The sequence below is a fragment of the Sprattus sprattus genome (assembly GCF_963457725.1).
Source record: "Sprattus sprattus genome assembly, chromosome: 2".
Lineage (NCBI taxonomy): Eukaryota > Metazoa > Chordata > Actinopteri > Clupeiformes > Clupeidae > Sprattus > Sprattus sprattus.
Window position 1 is genome coordinate 14,040,536 of NC_137921.1, and position 19,275 is coordinate 14,059,810.

A 19,275-nucleotide genomic window follows, 5' to 3' on the forward strand; every position below is an offset into this window, starting at 1 on the left:
TGTTCGAATCACCAACTACTAAACGTGGCTGTTCGAAGTGCAAATGATTTCATATCGTAGATTATATGCCGAAATATTTTTCTAAAGGTTTAAATCTGAACAGAACCATTAACTTTCAGACGAGACGCCACATACACTCTAAAAATGTTGAATCAAACCCAACCTAAATATTGGACAATGCTGGGTTATCAAAATGGGTTATTATTTTAATGTATGTGTATTTTCCCACTCGGAGGTCGGAACTTCCCAGTTGCACTTGCAAGCACCATAAGCATGATTGATTATCAACCAAATTTGCTAACAAGCTGCAATAATATCAATCATAATTCAATTCATTCATTTCAGGAAGGGCATGTCTGTGCTTGATTAAAAAAGGTTAAAAGTGTAGCTATAAATCCCGAAACTGCACGTTTTCTAGTAAGCAGGACGGTTGTAAGAGTAACGACTGTTTTTTGAACAAGTAACTTCTGAAATAATGGAACAACAGAGTTAAAGTGACCCAGCCGCTGGGTAGATTGTCCTCTAGTGGAAAAGAGGAGGCACTGTCTTCAACTACTAACCCAACGGCTAGGTCACAAACAACCAGAATAATTTAAAATAACCCAACAGCCGCAACACAGCGTTTGGGTTGAACAAAAACACAAGTGCAGCCTTGGCGATAAAAATCAAAATAGAAAGAAATAACTGCCGTAAAAAACAAGATGTGTGATATTAGTTGGTGTAAATTAGGATGTTTCAGAGATAATCATCTGGATCACATGTTAAACAGAAGCTGATATTTCTGCTTCGTTTAAACTCTCAATGAAATGTTTGATTTTAGCTTTTAAATCGATAGCAGTATGCTACTCTAAAGGGGCTGTGGTACTCAATTAGCGCATGCACGCTCACATCCACGTTGACCCTTATCGGGCAGGGACACTTCTTTTAATTTTTTTTTTTTTTACTTTTTGTTCAATATATTTAGTTCAATATATCTAATATACATATATTCATACAAACTTTCATTCATATGTACACAGAACCAATAACTATTTGACTTCTCGGGTGGGAACTTTTTATCCCGTAAGGAACCTTGGGCATGGAGAGCTGGGCTCAGGGGCTCTTCTCAAGGAGATGCACAACTTTTTGTTGTCCGGAAGTTTGCTCTTTAGCCTTAAACCTGCACAGAAAGCATTGAGGAGGTGTCCACGGAGTGAAACGAAAGAGCCTAATGCAAGTTTAAGTCGGCTTTCTAAAAGGTATGCTTTGAACAAAGTTCAGAGGGGCGCTTCTTAAGGGCGTTACGTCACAAGCGTGTTCGCAAAATAAACCGCGCGTTGGCTTACAGCCAAAAAGTCTCAGAGCTAAACGGACTGTTGTGATTCCAGCGTTATTGGCTAACTTGAAGGTTTGCGTAACATGGTTTTATGTTTCTTTTCTCGATGGCTTTAAATACATCCCCGTACACATCTTCTTAAGTGGGGGACTACTTCACCTGCAAACTAAACAATATTTTTCAAAAAATGTGCAAGGAAGTTGATTCTGTATTGTGGAATGTTGCTCGAGCATTGCTAGGATAACTTTGTTTTGTCCAAATGCTAGCGTGGGTTCACGTTAATTGCCAGATCAACCAGTTAACGTTAGCCTAGTAACACTATGCAACAATTTGATACTTTTTGAAGTATGGTCTTATAGGGAACTTGTTTTGGTTACATCCTCAAATTCATTTTGATAGCATATGGTCATGTGAAGCACAGATACACACCTGTGTCTTTCCCACTAGCCTTCCAGGATATGCCCTATGTAGTTCTGTGTTCCGGGCTGGAACACCCTGCAAAAATGGATGAAAAGCTTTCACAGCATGACATTGCCAGCTATACTGCCAAAAGACACAAGTTAGTGTTTTGGCAAGCTGCTATCAGGATCAACTGGGCTGTTGGTTGTGTTTACAAGGGTTTTGCCTGCATTTGAGGTAGTTAGCTTGCTAGTTTTGGAACAGGACTCAGTATTGCTACTATAACTACCAATCCAGCAAGAGATAGCTAACTAATTTAGTTGATAGCTTCACTTTTTGAATGTGCATGTAATCCTCACTGAAGTTTTTGAAAGTTATCAGAATGTGTCTCATCATGTCCCAGGATAGGATATCAATAGGCTATTATAAATCATCACTGATATTGCGTACCATTGGTGCATCAGTGGTATTGATGAGTTCTGTGTTTTGTACTCGAAATCTGGTATTCTAGCATGCTTTAAATCAGGAATGTTGAGTTGTTAATAAGCAGAAAAGGCAATTCCCGCCTTAAAGGTACAGTATGTAGGATTTAGGGCCATCTAGCAGTGAGGCTGCAGATTGCAACAAACAGTACTTCTCCCTTTCCAAGGGTGTATGAGAGGGTACGGTGGCGGTCAGGAGCCATTAAAACGCGAAAGGCCCTCTCTAGTACCAGTGTTGTAGTTTGTCCTTTCTAGGCTACTGTAGAAACATGGTGACACAACATTGCAGACTAGTAAGTAGATACAAAGGGCTCATTCCAAGCTAATGAAAACACAACTATTCCTAGTTACAGGTGATTATACACCAATGAAAACGTAATTATGAATACTATAGGCTATTTCATGTCTGCTGATGGATCACCTTAAATCCTGCATACTGTACCTTTAAACTTCCAGCGCTTGATGCTATGATTTGGTCTATAGCATACTTTAAAGCACACATGTTGAGTCTGTTCTTATTTGCCTTACAGGCTGCACTCACCACTGACTAGCCATGGATGAGGAGGCGCTGGCTCGTGAGGAGGCGCTGGCTCGTGAAGAGGAGCGGGAGGAGGCCCTGTGGAATCTGCACCACATCGCGGCCATGTCTGCATCTCGCCTGGCCAGCATCCAGCCCGACGGAGAAGGGTCACCCCCCTCCATGTCCGACACGTTGCAGCCGTTGCAGCGCTTCACTGGCGAGTATAACTGCGACGTGTGCGGCGAGACCTTTTTCTCCATCGTGCAGCTGGCCAAGCACCGTCAGTTCCACGACCGCGACCGCCCCTACCAGTGCGGCATATGCGGCAAGCGCTTCCTGAGCCGCAGCCACCACCACGAGCACCAGCGCGTGCACACCGGCGAGCGGCCCTATCCGTGCGAGCGCTGCGACCGCTCCTTCACCACTCACCACAACCTCAAGCGGCACATGAGCATCCACGAGAAGGAGGAGATGTACCGCTGTCAAGAGTGTGGCGTCCTCTTCTGCCAGGAGCACCAGTACAACCTCCAGAAGCTCCAGCTGCCCGCCACCGTGCCTCCACTCATCACCCACATGCCCACCGTTCCCATGCTCATGCCCATGCCCGTCACACTACCGCTCGAGTACCGGCACCCGCTTGACGACAACCTGCACCCTTCCTCCAGCGACATGATGAGGATGTCAAATATGCTGAAACAGGTGAAGAAAAAGAAGAAGAAGAAGAAAAAGAAGAAGCATTCCTTGTTTGATGTCAGTAGAAACATTGCGTCGCTCCCGCTGAGCCCCCGAATCGAGAAGAAGCATAAGCATGAGACACAGCTGTACGACTACAGGGGGGGCCACAAAAGACCACGTGGCATCCCGAGAGTCGCTTATGATATCGAGGTGGTGCTGTAATCCTGTTGTGTTCTAAATCCCAGCTGTGGGAAAGATGAAATCCAACACCAAAAAGTTGTGCTTTGTAGTTTCTGGGTGTCAGCAAAGGCAGTTAAAAAAAAAATTTAGATCAAGATTATGATCAGGTCTTTCTTATTTTTTTATGGTATAATTGGCTAATCATGCTTTTCTTTTCTTTTTTTTGTCTTGTTATAATTTTTCTATTTTCGCTGCTTTTGGATTGTATAAATATCACCTGAATTGCTGCTGGTTTATCAGTTAGTAGATGTAGGTGAGCAATGTGTTTGGGCATATTCCACGCGAGTATGGATTTAAATTTGAATGAAATTCCCAGATAAAGCATTGACGCTGGACAAGACGGGCCTACAGTGTGTGCGGAGTATAATTGTCCCTTGTAATTCCGGGCCTTCTCAGACAGGCAACTGATTGTGTAGTCTTTTGTAAGGGTTAACATGACCATGAGACTCATTTATGTTTATTCTGTTCTAAAACGTTAACAAAAAGAAAGTACTTAAATAATCTCCTATGAATTGAGTTCTGTCTGATAAAGATTTCTTCTGATTTCTGATGGAACATGAACTACCCTAGAGAACTACCTCAAAAAGTGTGAGCCTCCAGCTACTGCTCATTTTGTATAGAATTAACCTTTCCTTTAACTAGAGACACTATTTTACTTTTGTATGTCATTCTCATGATTTGACCATGATCGATCAAAACGAAAAAATACAAGCCAATCGTTTTCTTTTTTTGTTGCTGGAATGTTGCGCATTATACACATGTGGTCCTAGTCCATATATGTTTAGCCATCATGTCCTTCTAATAAAATTCATTGAAATGGCTTTAACACTTGATGGTGTGTTTCCTTCGATGCATTATCATGAGCTATCATTATACACTGTATTATACATTCATTCTGTTGTTGGTTCACTTTATCCGAGATGTTGCCATTGCGAGACTTCCTACTACCGTAAGCAATTTAACGTCTGGTTTTTAGGCCATACTGAAATTAAGCTGTAATCCCTAGAGGCTATGTGTCTCAGTCCATCTTCCTTTGGCTTGTGTTGAATTCATATCTCATGGGTTCGCTCGGCGCATCACTGAGCGGTTAATCGATGCCCCCATTGTTTTTCAGTGAGCTCACATTTTCATTGGCTGATTCCTTACAAGCGGCTAAAGTGATTGGCCTACGTGGTCTCCATTGGGTTGCCCACTACGTGACGGGCAGTCGCAGTCAGCTGCCGTCGCCGCTGATGGCAACAATAGGAATCGGACACATTTTCAGCATCATCTGTATCCTACACATCGCCTATGAAGCGGAGAGGAGACCAAACGCCCGCTGATCGGAATTCAGTCTCCTGTTTAAAGTGAAGACACATCGGCTGAAAGGATCTTTTGGAATACTAATTTCGGTGCGTGAGTAGTACATTCCATCGGAACACACAATACTACGATGTCATCTGTGCTGCGGTTGGCATCAGCCGGCAGTGTAGAACAGTCGAGAGCGGGATGCTGCCGGCTCAGTCAACTCGGATTAATTCAATCCAGCAAAGTAGACTGCATGGCTGGCTAGCTGCAGTATCAGTTTTTCGTTTTTTGTCACGTTTGTCGAGTCAAAACAATGAATTGTTAAAATAAAAAATATATGTAGGCTACCAACTGCATTGCAGATGGTGGTGTAAGTACCCGAGCTAATGAGGTAATATGGGGTGTATAGCCCTTCCATCCTTTGGTACCCAGGTGGCAAGCTATTATTAATTAACAGTTTATCCCGTTTGAACAGCATGGTCTTTGTACTGACCATCCAGCTGCAGCCAGTTTGCATGAGTTTTTGAACCCAGTGTAAATTGGCTTAACCAGTCAGATTCAGTGATTCATAATGTGACTTCTCAAGATGCATCACAAGGTTTAAAATCACTGTTATGGTTCTTTCCTTATTCACTGCATGTTGAACATGAAATGCCTGATAATTGCAACCATAACTCAATTAACCTTATACTACATGGAGAACTGAGGATGTCCATGTTGTTTACACAGAGTGCATATGGACGCAAACGCAATGTGACAGACTGATTTTTGCACGTTTTGTTGTGTCCGTTCAATGCCCCTACAGAGAGCCGCTATGCCAGCAGCACCCAGCCACCAGGACTTCTTCGCGGGGCTGCCGGGGGGATGCCTGCTCCCTACTGTCCAGCAGGGCCTGGAGCAGACATGGCCTCTCCTCCTCATCTGCCTGCTCTGCCGCCTACTCTGGAGTCTCAGTAAGTCGGCACCTGACCATTTTTAACCAACTTTCAGCATTACCGGACAATCTTAACCAACACACAGCAGTAGAGCCTTACGTGACAGTCCTTACCAACAGACAGCATTTGGGCATTACCTGTCAGTCCTAACTAACACACAGCATTTCAGCATTACCTGTATTTCATAACCAACACAAAGCACTTCAACATTACATGACAATCTTAACCAACACACAGCATTTCAGCATTATCTGATAATCTAAACCAACCCACCGTATTTCAACATTACCTGACAATCGTAACTAACAAGGCATCATTTGAGCGTTACTTGACAGTCCGAACATTACTTAACAATCACAACCCAAGCAAGACCTGCGCCGTTGCCTTGGAGTCCTAACCTACACCAGGTATTTAATCATTACCTGGCATACAGAACCCTTAGCAGACATTTGACATCAGTAACTTATCAGTTATTGGTGATAGGCTACAGTACACTGCCTGCTGTCATTAGTTCATTATAAAGCTATTGCTTTTAATGAGGACTGTCATTTGTCTTCCCTGTGGACAGGCCTTCCCTCCTACATGAAGCACCTGAGCACGGTGGCTGGCGGGTTCTACGTTCTCTACCTGTTCTTCGAGCTTCACATGGTGTGGGTGGTCCTACTCAGCCTGCTCTGCTACCTCATCCTCTTCCTGTGCCGGCACTCTGCCATCCGCGGAACCTTCCTCTGCATCACCGTGGTGATCTATCTGCTGCTGGGGTAGGCAAGGAGACCTGCCCAAACATCCATGGCCTAGTCCATGCACATGTCACATCTGTATGACTATATGAGTGTTGACTACCTGAGTGAAAATCTTACACTATATGAGTGTTAATACTACCCTGGATAAGATGTAAAATTCCTGTTGCTGGGGTGTGAAAGGAGAAAGTCATACACATGATTGTGTCATGGCGTATCTATAGAGTGTTTATTTTAGGTATACAGAGGATAATGTGGTAAATTCCTTGTGCCATTGGTACGTTTCTTCTGCTGGCGAGGGGCTTTCGCATGCTGGCCAGATCTCTACATCATATGCTTAAGTTATATCCATATCCAAGCACACCAGCATCCCTCCAATCAGGGGTCCAACCTTACTAGTCATGCCACAGACAGCGCTGTACATGGCCAGGTACCTGCAGTGTGTTCACAAATACTGTGTTTAATATTTAGTGATATTAAATATGTGGAGAAAGTAAACATATCTTCATTTTTTTTTATATATTGAATTACTGGGGTTGAGGCATAGTGAGTGTTATAGAGGTGATAGAGAATGAATGTTGCGAGTGTGCAATGCAATAGGATGTTATTGGGAACAAAGACTTTCACATCGTCACGATCATGTTCTTGCAGTAAGTTGGACCTCTGTTAAAAGCAAAAGGTTATTCAAAGACTGTTTTCCACACAAACATCCCTTTGCCGACTGAAAAGGCCCTAATGGATTCTGCCCTTCTGGAAATTATGAAACCTAATGTACAATATGCCTTTAGGGGACAAATCAGAGGGATCCTTGCAATGCTTGTTTGTTTGGCCCAATTACTAAAAACAAAAGACAGCGTACACTCAGTCAAAAGTGAAGGTAATTAAAAATGGCGGACATTTAACCAAATATGGTTAATTCTGGGCGAACCTGGCCAATTTTACCACGTACGCTCTGACTCCAAAAAACACTTACTGCGCAGACTCTGGCTCCAATTTTTTATTTTGGCTTTATTTCTTCAGAGCTCACATGCAGTGCATGACCCCAGGCTGTTCCTCTTTTTTACAGTTGTTGGTTTGGCCAGATGCCCTCTGCACAGTGCAACATCACTGTAATGTGGTGCTACTGTGTTACTCGTCAAGTCATCTATGTGTGTGCACTGTAGTTAAGCATAACTGTGCAGTCTTTAATGGTTTGTTTTATTCCTGTCTTTCAGCGAGGCACATATGACGGACACCACCACCTGGCATAAAATGAGAGGTCAGTCACCTTTGAGTCCGTGTGACGGCTTGCAGTGTTCTCGTTAAATTTATCTGAATGGCTATTTAAGTAAATTACATCAAATGAAATCATATGCTAAACAAGTCCGCAATATTTAGTTCTGCTCGTTTATGCATTTTTGTCCGGTAACTCGTACTCAGTTTTGTGCTAAAACTCTGTTTTCATATCTCTGGTTTGGCAATCCCCTCAGGCTCCCAGATGGTGGTGGCCATGAAGGCCATCTCATTGGCCTTTGATCTGGACAGAGGGGTCGTGGAGAGCGTCCCTTCTCCGGTTGAGTTCATGGGGTACATTTACTTCGTGGGCACAGTCATCTTTGGGCCCTGGATCAGCTACAGCAGCTACAAAGAGGCGGTTGAAGGCCCCCAGCTGGTAAATCTACCCACAGACTTAAAGTAACACTATGCAACAATTTTGACACTTTTTGAGGTATGGTTTTATAGGCAACTACAGTAGTTTTGGTGCCATCCTCAAATTAGTTTTGATAGCATATGGTCATGTGAAGGACAGATAAACACCTGTGTCTTTCCCACTAGTCTTCCAAGATATGCCCTATGTAGTTCTGTGTTACTGTGGAACCCCTCTGCAAAAATGGAAGAAAAGCTTTCACACGCATGACATTGCCAGCAATACTGCCAAAAGACACAAGTTAGTGTGTTGGAAAGCTTCTATCAGTGTCAGCTGGGCTGTTGGTGGTGTTTGGCAGGATTTTGCATGCCTTTTAAGTAGTTAACTTACTAGTTTTGGAACAGAACTCCGTATTGCTGCTTTAAAGCACAGCTTAGGGATGCAGAGGTGGGATGTGCCTCAAGATGAAGGTGACACTTTGTTTTACATTGTAACAATTTTGTCAGTAAACACACATCATCGTTTAGTTCAGCGGCACTTTAATACACATAGCTGTAATGACACAACCTCAAGTCTAACCTTTGATCCTGTGTCCATCCTCTGAAATAGTTTGCATTGTGTTAAGAATCTCATCACACCACAGAGTGTGCCATCGATAACCGCGTATAACTTTGGCGTATCCAAAGTCTTAGGGTATGATGTTTAGATTACCTTGGTATACCATAGTAGCCTAAATTTGCATCATCCGAGGGACCTCAATGCGGTGTCACACTGTATTGGCTCCCCGGGGTGTCACACTGTATTGGCTTCCCGCCTATAAACTGATCTGGTCTCACCTTCTCTGCAGAGTTTCAGGTGGTTCCTGAAAGCCTTCAGCAGCTGGGCCAAGAGTCTGTTCTGCCTGGTGGCCTCCAACTGTGTGGCTCCCTACCTCTTCCCTTACTTCATTCCCATCTTCACCGACAGACTGCTCCGGTAAGCGTAGAGAGCTTCAACATGTTATCCCCCTGCACTCTTTTCCATTGCTGGTGGTACTTGTGGCCCATGAAATTAAGACGCATGGGTTGGGAGCTGCACATTGGTACATTCTAAAGCACAATGGTCAGAACAAAAGCTAAAGGTTATGACCATCACCTAAAGTTCCTCTATAACAGAGGTTCTGAATCCTGTTCCCCCCCACCTCCATCCCCACCCACACACACACACACACACACACACACACACACACACACACACACACACACACACACACACACCTAAGCCTCCTCTTTTCCTGCAATGCATACCTGACAGAAGGAATCACTGGCACACCTGATTAGCTGAACGTCTTATTTATCCACTCCAGAGCGTGATAATTACTCTGACTCAAGCAGGTGTTCATGGAGCAGGGTATCGTGCATGGTCCTCGAATGATGTGAGATGGTGAAAACACTCCTATGGGTATAAATGGGCTGTGAGGGTTCCCTGACTAAACCTTGTCTTTTTTTTTCTTCTTCTCTGTTGTCACCTCCTTTGTCTGCCCTGTTTGGTGATGGCTTTAAAGCAAGAAGAGGCGAAAGAACAGGTGACTACCAGCTAATTTGACTTCAGGCTGCTGCATTTAATTGCATACATTACTCATACATGCTTTCCCATTCCTGATGTCCATTGTCTATGGAAATATGGAATGGTGAATTCAATTTGCATACCATAAATGCACACAGTATGACGGGACGAATACGTATTTATTATGCATCAGAGTTTAATAATGTATTGCTCCTTCGCCTCACTGCTTCTCAGAGGTGCTTTTGCAAGGTATGCTTTTTTCGAGATCCAGAAGGAAAGTGTCCACCTAAGCACGTCTGCCCAGAGCTGCTTGTTTCAGCTTGTTTTCCTCAGCTAATCCTACTCCCTTTCATCCTCTGCAGGTGGCTGCTAGGGTACGAGAATACCCTCTCCTTCGGTTTCAGCAACTTCTTTGTGAGTTACCTCAGCGAAACCACCACCACTTTGGCGGGCTCTGGCTTCACTGAGGAGAAAGAGAATCTAAAGTGGTCAGTGCTGTCATTGCTTTTTACAGTAAAGTATAGTCTAGATTAGATAATTTTGCCTTACTCTTTCTTGCTATTACTTTACTCTATATCATGCATTTTTTGTGAAAGGTTCAACATGTAATTTTGAAACATTATAGGATCTAGAGCTACTTGAGAATCATGTATTTAAAAGGTCTGTCAGAATGACATTGTGGTTCTAAGTCCTTCGTTTCTTTTAAATAGCAAAACCTAAATATTGCACCTTTAACCTGCATTCTTAAACATATGATAAAAGCGAATGGCCTGTTTTCCTCCAGGGACTTGACGGTGTCAAAACCGCTCAACGTGGAGTTTCCCAGGTCCATGGTGGAGGTGGTGACCTCCTGGAACCAGCCTATGTCTAGCTGGCTGAACACCTGTGAGTTTTAGTGATGCCTCAGACATATCTGCAGCACAGCAGCGGTTTACTGAGCTTTTCTGTTTATAAGATTCTCTGCTTTGAACTCAATCAGACTTGTCCCATATGGTAGAGATATCCTCAGGCAAACAGCAGTACAGACATTTTCAAGGCTAAATGCCTCTCAATTTACTGATCATTCATTTGGAAGGAGATCAGCAGGGAGGGTGTAGGCTTGGCTGTCAGATTTGGAACTAGGGCGACGCATAATTAGTAGCTGTGTTTCTCCTCCACACCTCATTACTTGCCATATCCAATCAATTATGGAGTCAGAACAGCAAAAACACGTTTGAGTAGATATGTTATGTTGCACTGTGATATGTAGCATGTTTACTGTGAGTAACTCGTCCAAATGTACTATGTCTCTCTGTCTCCTACACAGATGTCTTTAAAAGTGCCCTCAAGTTCGGAAGCTTTACCGCCATCATTATTACCTACACAGCCAGTGCACTGCTTCACGTGAGTACTGCGTATATTTCCATTAGTCTCACTTAAATGTCCCATGTATAGGCATCATTTGTTCCATTTGTTCTTGATGCACTTTGTAATTTTAATTATTTATATAAAAACAGTTGGTAATGGCCTTAAAAGCAGATGTGCTAAGATGCACTTTAACCTGTGTCCCCTAATAAAGGCCCATCTGTGATGCCTTCACTGCCTTAGCACAATAGCCCTGTGCATCCTAGAAACTTCGAGGCAAAAGGTTGCCAGCCAGCTACAGTTTTTCTTTATATATGCATAGAGATGAGTTTGCCTAGCCTTGCGATTTGTGTTGGTCGGGAGCAAAACATTTTGAACTCTGCAGCATATTTACACAACCCAGCTTCTTGTGCTTTTACTTTTAAACTATAGATTAAATAACAGTGGGTTCCTCGGACTAAATGCCTTAGGGACACAGCTTACTGAGTAAAAACATAAATGTTTCCAGTTCCCTCGTTCTCGGCTGGTCCCCGGCTTTGACACTGTGTGCAGCCCTTGCGCTACCATTTTAGCTCCAGATGAGCGGAGGGAGCTCTCTCTTTCTCTCTCTCTCTCTCTCTGTACAAGTTTCTTTGTTTCTTATCTCGCTGACAGGGCCTGAGCTTCCATCTTGGAGCTGCGCTCTTATCTCTCGCCTTCATTACGTATGTGGAGCACGGTAAGACCCGCTGCCTCTACCTCCCAGACGATGCTTTTAAAACAAGAGTACAGAGTGCAGTGCTGCACCAGAAACTCGAATGATTCATTGTTTTCTATTTTAGACCACACAGCTTTATGTCCTATGTTATTTCTTAAATCCACACAGTGTTTTTTAGCTTTATATGTTCCTTTTCAAAGGGGTACTACTAATATGTTGTTACTGCATTACATTTCCAGTGTTCAGGAAAAGACTAGCCACCATCTTAAATGCGTGCGTCTTGTCCAGGAGATGTCGGCCAGATTGCAGTCATGCACACAAGAAGGTTGCGTATCTTAGATAACAATACTGTGCATTTCTTCCTAATATGTAACTGTGCTCCATGCCATCTGGTTATAACTTCAACTCCCCTTCTCCAAATCATCCTCAGGCTTTCTGGGTGTACCTCATAAACCTGGTCTTCAGTGGGCTGACACTCTTGCATCTGGTGTACCTGGGCTCCGTGTTTGACTCTAACTCAGATGACACAGGGGAAGACGAGGTAAAAAAAAACAAACACATACAAAACTGTAGGACAGTGTTGAATACGCCTCTCCTCTCCTCTCCTCTCCTCTCCTCTCCTCTCCTCTCCTCTCCTCTCGTGCAGAATGCCACGGCATTGTGCCACAATGAGGATTTATTGCCAGACCAGGGTAAATGCATGACTAGGCTTGAACAATAGCTTAATAGGAACAACAACATAGTTTAAAAAAAGTGTTAAACAGTACAGCTTTTTTGGCACACAGACGCTCTTTGATGGAACCGAAGAGGACAAACAGGACTCATTGTAACCAGAGGCAGTGTCCTAGTGTTTGGCCCAGTGACTAATAATGATGTAGTAATGTATTTCAGGGCCAGCTATTGCAACCTCCTATGGGTATTTCACTTGTTTCCTGTCTTCTGCCCAGCCTGGCATCGTTCCTCAAATTTAACTGCAACTATTATGATCTGGGAACACTTCACAGGGTTTTATTGACGTTACTTAGTAGGCGAGTTAGTTGGTTATTTATGTATTTATTTATTGAGTGTCATGAATTGGCATAATAGTGAAGAATCAACAGATCAGCTTTTAATCAGTCATTATCGATGTTGCTCTCTTTCAGCTGTACTCACTTCCAAAATGTGTTTTATGCGATTAGTTAACCTAAGCCTATTTAGCTCACTGGGGGCCTCTGGGCTTCCAGACTGCCTTTCAGTGAACACAGGCTGACAGACTGTCTGTCAGAACCCAGCTACTTCTGATCACCTTGCTTGGTTGTCTCTTCCAGGACAGCATAGCCAATCACACCATCAGGAAGTGGACCGAGCTGAGCTGGTCCAGTCACTGGGTCACCTTCGGCAGCTGGGTACTCTACCGCATGATCCTTTAGAAGCACAAAGAGGGGAGAACCCAGGAAGAACAGCAACATTCTGGGCAAGAGCAGGAGAAGAGAAGAGAAGAAAAGAGAAGAGAAGAGAAGAGAAGAGAGGACATGGAAAGCAATAAACTCGGTCAGGGCTAAGACCTACTTCAATCCAATCTTGTCTTGGGGAGGCAGCCCTGTATAAGACACTGGCCTCTGCGATGGTGCAGTGAGCTTCTTCTGGACTGGATAACACAAACACAAATCCAGCAAATAGAGAGAGACCCCCACCCCCACCCTGTCAACAACCACAGAATCACTCCCACGCTGCTCAAGCACCCCTGGCCCTTACCAGTACTACCCCCCCCCCCCCCCCCCCCCCTGAAAACTGGACCAACAGCGAACTCCAGTTATCACAGGGCACAGGTCACTGTACTTTACTTTGTATTTATATTATTGTCACTTAAGTATTTTACTGTGCTTATAAGAAGAAGGAGGTCACCTAGTTTACATTGCGCGCAGATTGAAAAGAGGAAGTGTTTAATTTTAAGGATACTGGTCACCTAGTTTACAGTGCACACAGATGGAGAAGATGAGGTTTTTAATAAGAAGGCTAACTTTACTTTTAATGATTTTAATAGGAGGAAAACCAGCATGTGATAGTTGATGCATACACATATGAGGGAATTTGGCTGCTGTGCACAAATCTAGGTTTTAGATAGATAAGATAGTGGGCTCAGTTTACGACTCTTTAGCTAGTCTTGGCCCTGCATTCCAATCTGTCCCTCGAGGGTTTTTTCCTGTGGAAAGTATTGCCTTGTCAGAGAGCTCAAATGTCTGCAGGTTTCCAAATGCAAACAAGTAAAGCTGACCCAGATCAGAACTAAGTTGAGAAGTGATCTGGACCTTGACTGGCACATGTTGGCTCCAGATCAGGACCAGAACAGAACAGAACTGGGCTACACGTGGTCCATAGTCAGTGCTGCTGTTTGAGGAATCACTATAGACTGGTGAGGGGCCTCTTAGGCTAATGTGTTCCAGTGGTTAGTCAGCAGAGTGACGTTGCATTGGGACTGTGTGCAGTGCTGCTTTCGAGAGAGGCTGAGTTGTCTTTCCCTGCCTTAGGCATACACAGCACCAAGCCATTCCACTCAACCGTGTCAAACAAGCTATAAATAGAAACCTAGTTGTCTCGTTTAGGACCATTCTAGTTGGCTGAAACAGGTAGCTCGGAACCCGACTGGAGCGCTAGACTGGGTTTACCAGCTTATCCAAGCACTGCATGTGTTCAGCCACATCTACCAGTTGATTATTTCAGCATATCACACACTGCGACTAGCAATCAAATCACTCTCAGCATGGTAGGAAACAGTCAGTGAACACATTTTTGGCAAGACACTGACTGGTGTGTCAGCATGAACACTTCAAGACGTGCTCAGAACTCCCGCCCCTTGAGTATGACACTGTGTGTACAGTCTTGGCTCCAGCTTGAATTAGCATCAGGTTCCTCTGGCTTTTCTATAAATGAGTTACAATCATTTTGTGGTTACATTTGCTCTCCAGACAGGTAGCATTAGCGCTTCAGGCCAGGCTTCCAGTAGTTCAGGAGTTCTCTATCTTACTCCTGGAGACCCAGTGTTTTCTGTCCATCCTTGTTCCAAGCATTCTGATTAGTGTCCATGTGTAATTATAGTGAGTGGTTACAGTCAGTGTAACTACAATGCTCTTGATTAGATAAATTGGGTGTATTCAGTATCAGTGGCATCCCCAGACTGCGTTTCCCAGAGGCATCGCTTAAAAAAAACTACCATAGATAGTTAAATGATAGATCATTTTGAACGCTGTCCAGGAGTGCCACTGGTGTGGCATACATGTGTGAAGAGCAGGGGAACATGGGAATGGTCCAAAGTAGAGCTAGTAGTAGGAGGATTGAGCACCACTGCAGCAGAAGTCTGCAGAAGACTGGTTTTAGCGTCTCATGCCCTAGATTAAGCTGTTCAGGTTTTTTGTTGTTGTCCCTGACCCTCCAACCTTTAAAGTAAGGAGTCCCCCTCAGTTGCCTAGTGGACCTGCCTCTGCCTCCTCTATTTGATCCTATGTTGTAGAAAAGTTTTTTTTACTATGTTTGATTTTATATTTATGCATCTCAACAGGGGTACAACTTTTGAATGATTTGATTTAAGAGATGTAAAACGGAACAGCTAGTTTACACTGAAAATGGAAACTTGAATATGGTATTTGTATAATTGTCAAGCCACTGAGTTAATAACCCTGCTACTTATGTACATTGTTGGTCTTTTTAACTTAATTCTATTTGTACTTTTGTTACTTTGACCTCATCTTTTCTTTACTTTTCCCACACAATATCCTTTTGTTTCACTTGTACTCTGTACGTATCTATGTATATATGTTTGTATGTGAGTGTGCGTGAGAGAAAAAGAAATATATAAAAATGTGTGATGCTTTTATTACATTTTTAACCTGAATCAATTGTTCTTCTGTGAGTAATTTGTTTTGTAAGATCTGTTCTAAATGTCTGCTTCGATAAAGCAACGTCTAGGCATCCTCATCGCTGTTATAACGATCAGACAATCAGACAGGTGAACCTAGGACTGACTGTCAACCTTAATCCCCAATATCTTTTACTAACATAGTGTTGCCTAGTATCCAGGTGCATATATTTACAGTGTCATGTAAATTGGATGTTAAAAAAATAATACACACTTTGACTAAACCTTCGTGACCCTTGTAAAAATGCTGTACCATTGATTACTATCTTTATCTATTTTTTATTTACAAGATAGGTAAGGACCATAATATGGTCAATGAAAAGGGGCGGAGTCAGATATGAAGAGATGGGGCAAGAAAAGGGCTGTGAGCAAAATCTCAGGTCGTTGGCTCTTCAAAGGAGCCCCTCCCAGCAGCATGTCACAATCCTGAGCAGCCAATAGGAGAAGACAGTAGGCGGGGGAAGGTGGAAGAAGTTTGGATCTGGCGGACACCGAGGTTCACACAGACCGGAGGCTTCGGGTCATCTCCATGACGACAACACAAGATGAGCGCTGTTGATTGGCTGGAGGGGGGAGGAGGGTGGAGTAGGGGGGAAGGGGATGTGACCTCAGCCCCGCCTGCCCCGGGGGTCGCCATGTTTGCGGCGACAGGAGCCCAGAACTGTCTCCAGTGCCATCTTTACGAAAGCTTGGAAGTTACTGCTTCTCTCCCTTCGGCTGTCCTGCTGGAGAAAGGCACACAGTCAGATACCTAAACTGGAAACGCAGGCCGAACGCAAGCCGACACACTGATGCTTCACTCATCTTAACACAGTTATTCTCTCTGTTATCCTTTTATCATTATTATTCCATTCTATTACTATACTATTCTTTCTATTTACTAAAGTGCTAGTAAGTGGTTGGTGAATATTACGCATTCATTGGGGGTGTGGGGGTGAGTAATTAGTACGTAGCGCTATAGCATCGAGAGAGACCGACTATGATTAGAGTTGTTAAAGGTCCACACTGCAATGTAAACTACAATGTATTCGTGTAACTGTGAGTTACTATGCAGTTTTCTGTCTCTGCAGTGTTAGTGAGTGGTTGGTGCGTCTTTAAGCAGTCATTTAAGTGTGTGGGTGACCATAGACCTCCATTTTCCCCCATGGAGCCTGGATTGTTCATTTACATTTAGTCATTTAGCAGACGCTTCTATCCAAAGCGACCTACAAGTATATACACATTTTACATTTACACTGATGGCACACAGCACATCAGGAGCAATTAGGGGTTCAGTGTCTTGCTCAAGGACGCTTAGACAGGGAATCGAACTAGCAACCTTCTGATTACTAAATGACTTCTCTACCTCTTGTACAACTGTCGCCTGTCGAATTGTAAAGGGAGATATTTCTGCTACGTGGGAAACTGTGTGGGAGTGTGATCCCATCAGTGTGGGGTTGTATTCATGAGGGAATGGCTTCCACTGACGATGATAAAGCTACTGACAACATGTGATTCTACTCCATCTCTAGATGGAAAGGTGTAGGCGAGCCCCAAAACGGAATCCTGTTACATTTCTTTGTATAGATAAGTGGATTTCATAGGAAATCTTGCATGTGAAATGTAATACACGACAGTCATAAATAGTTGATTGAATATACCATAAAATATTACCATAAGATATTTTAAATCATAGATAAGCACTTTATGTGGATCAAATAATACCATCAAACTTGGAAAACAAGTAAGTGTTTAAGTGTCTTCACATTTCCTCAAAATGTGTAGCATGCTTTCCTAGTTAGACTTATTAACCAGAAACTACACCCACGTAGACGATGGCTGGGTGCTTCCTCATCGCCCTGTATCAGTATCATGTGTGACAGCCTTTCTGGGGTCAATGCTTACCTCCTTGCTGCTTTTTGTTGTCATCTCCTTTCTGATCACTTTTCTTCGGCTGTTCCTTAGGACTCTGAGGCGGCTGCTAAATAGGACAGAGGCATTTAGGGTCAGACGACTGTGACATGGAACCTAAGGTGTAGTTTGGAAAATTTAAAAGGCAATATCTGGAAAAATTATACATTTGTTTGTGTCTCTTCATAATGTGTGGTATTCCATTTGAAATGCATTCTATTTAATCTCATGTCATGTCAAAAATTATACTTGGTCTCACCTTAGTGGCAGATTTCTTGTCCGATTTATTACCTAGAGGAAATATAAACATTTTAGACATTTAATTTCAAAAATCTCTACAAGGAATGCCAAACATTAGATTTGTCGCTCAGTAATCCCTGGATATCTGTCTGTATGACATTAACCTTTAACTGTTGTTAATGTGAAATGCTGCTCTGACCTCTCAGAGGACGGGACATTGCGATTTCTGGACACTCTAGCTTTCAGGCATTGGTAATCATTATGACCTAAACTAGATTCAACTGCGACTGTACTTTTTTAAATACCCAGGTATAATGAAAAAAAATACATGTATGGTACACTGTTAATAGACTGACCCCATATTTAAAAAAAAAGTTTTTTTAAATCTGGCAAAAAAAAGATCAAAGATTGCCTCCCTTACCTTTTGTTCCTGGCATTTTGGCTGAGCTCCAAAGTCTTCGCACCCTGTTTGAAAATGAAGTGGCCTGCGTTGTTCCCATCCCTCATTTATGGCTTGTGTGGGTGAATGCGGTGGTCACCGGGGCCCCTTCGGGAAAAAGCGCCGAACAGGCAAAGAGCCCCGTCAGCTGTGCCGCGTGCCCGCCGTCTCTTCAGGCTTTGCTGAGCTCAGGTGAAAACCACGGTTGCCTGCGCCCAGCAGATTATCTCATTATTGTCCTTCCAGATGCGTGGACGCTTCGCTCTCATACTGCCCTTATGAATATGAAAGACTACAAAGATAACCCAGTGTGAACCGTATGTACAGCAGTCCACATAGATGTATAGACAGTATAGGATTTTAGTTTGCATATAATGAAGCTACAGACACTGTATACATATCTATTTATTATATCTATAGTGTGTGTATGACACAGATTCATTAGGCCTACTACGATGCATATTAATATCTATAGTATATTGGTACCTTGGATGAGTCTCGCAACAACTAGAAAAAGAAACAAGGTATAGGCTGTTGATATAGGCTGTATCTGCTGTCTTGCATTGCTTTTGACAGTGGTACATGGTCAACATCCTAATGGTCCACTTCAGTGATAGGCAAAATTAATGTTTTTTTTTTTTTTTTAAAGTAACATTTTATATGGTCATATTGTCTTATATGGATTTTTTGAGAAATGCCTTCTGACGCAAATCCTGGAGGAATCTCAATATTGTTTGTATGGAGAATGCAGCCATGCCGGTGGAGTGGAACTGCGTTCTCATGGAGGTCAGGGGGTCATCAAAGCACTGACACATAGCTCAAAAAAGAAAAACAAAATCACTCAAAGATGGAGAGTTGCCAGAATAATAGAAATCCACTGTCAACACAAAGGCCTATTTCCTGTTGTGAAATAGGAATTCAGTTTTGTCTTTTACTATGTGTCTGAGATGTTAACTTATGTTAAGGGAAGATGAGAGGCCCTTTCTAAGTAGTATCTCATGTACATTT

General features: G+C 43.1%; 2 protein-coding genes across 2 annotated transcripts; both read left to right on the forward strand.

Moving 5' to 3' along the window:
* Positions 1-1,119: 1,119 nt before the first annotated feature.
* On the forward strand, positions 1,120-3,695 carry LOC308361064 (uncharacterized protein). Its single transcript, XM_080833310.1, has 2 exons — positions 1,120-1,238; positions 2,727-3,695. The coding sequence occupies exon 2, from the start codon at positions 2,750-2,752 to the stop codon at positions 3,611-3,613; it is 864 nt and encodes a 287-aa protein (XP_080689436.1). The 5' UTR covers positions 1,120-1,238; positions 2,727-2,749; the 3' UTR covers positions 3,614-3,695.
* A 2,037-nt stretch (positions 3,696-5,732) lies between these two features.
* On the forward strand, positions 5,733-13,215 carry LOC308380759 (protein-serine O-palmitoleoyltransferase porcupine-like; the record flags this gene model as incomplete). Its single annotated transcript, XM_080858163.1, has 13 exons — positions 5,733-5,871; positions 6,422-6,614; positions 7,808-7,851; positions 8,063-8,244; positions 9,068-9,195; positions 9,764-9,784; positions 10,128-10,253; positions 10,550-10,650; positions 11,072-11,148; positions 11,764-11,827; positions 12,046-12,131; positions 12,237-12,347; positions 13,114-13,215. The coding sequence occupies 13 exons, from the start codon at positions 5,733-5,735 to the stop codon at positions 13,213-13,215; spliced, it is 1,374 nt and encodes a 457-aa protein (XP_080714289.1).
* Between the last annotated feature and the right edge of the window lie 6,060 nt (positions 13,216-19,275).

Coding starts and splice junctions, on each gene's coding strand:
- LOC308361064 (XM_080833310.1), top strand. CDS start 2,750: ATGGATGAGGAGGCGCTGGCTCGTGAGGAGGCGCTGGCTCGTGAAGAG.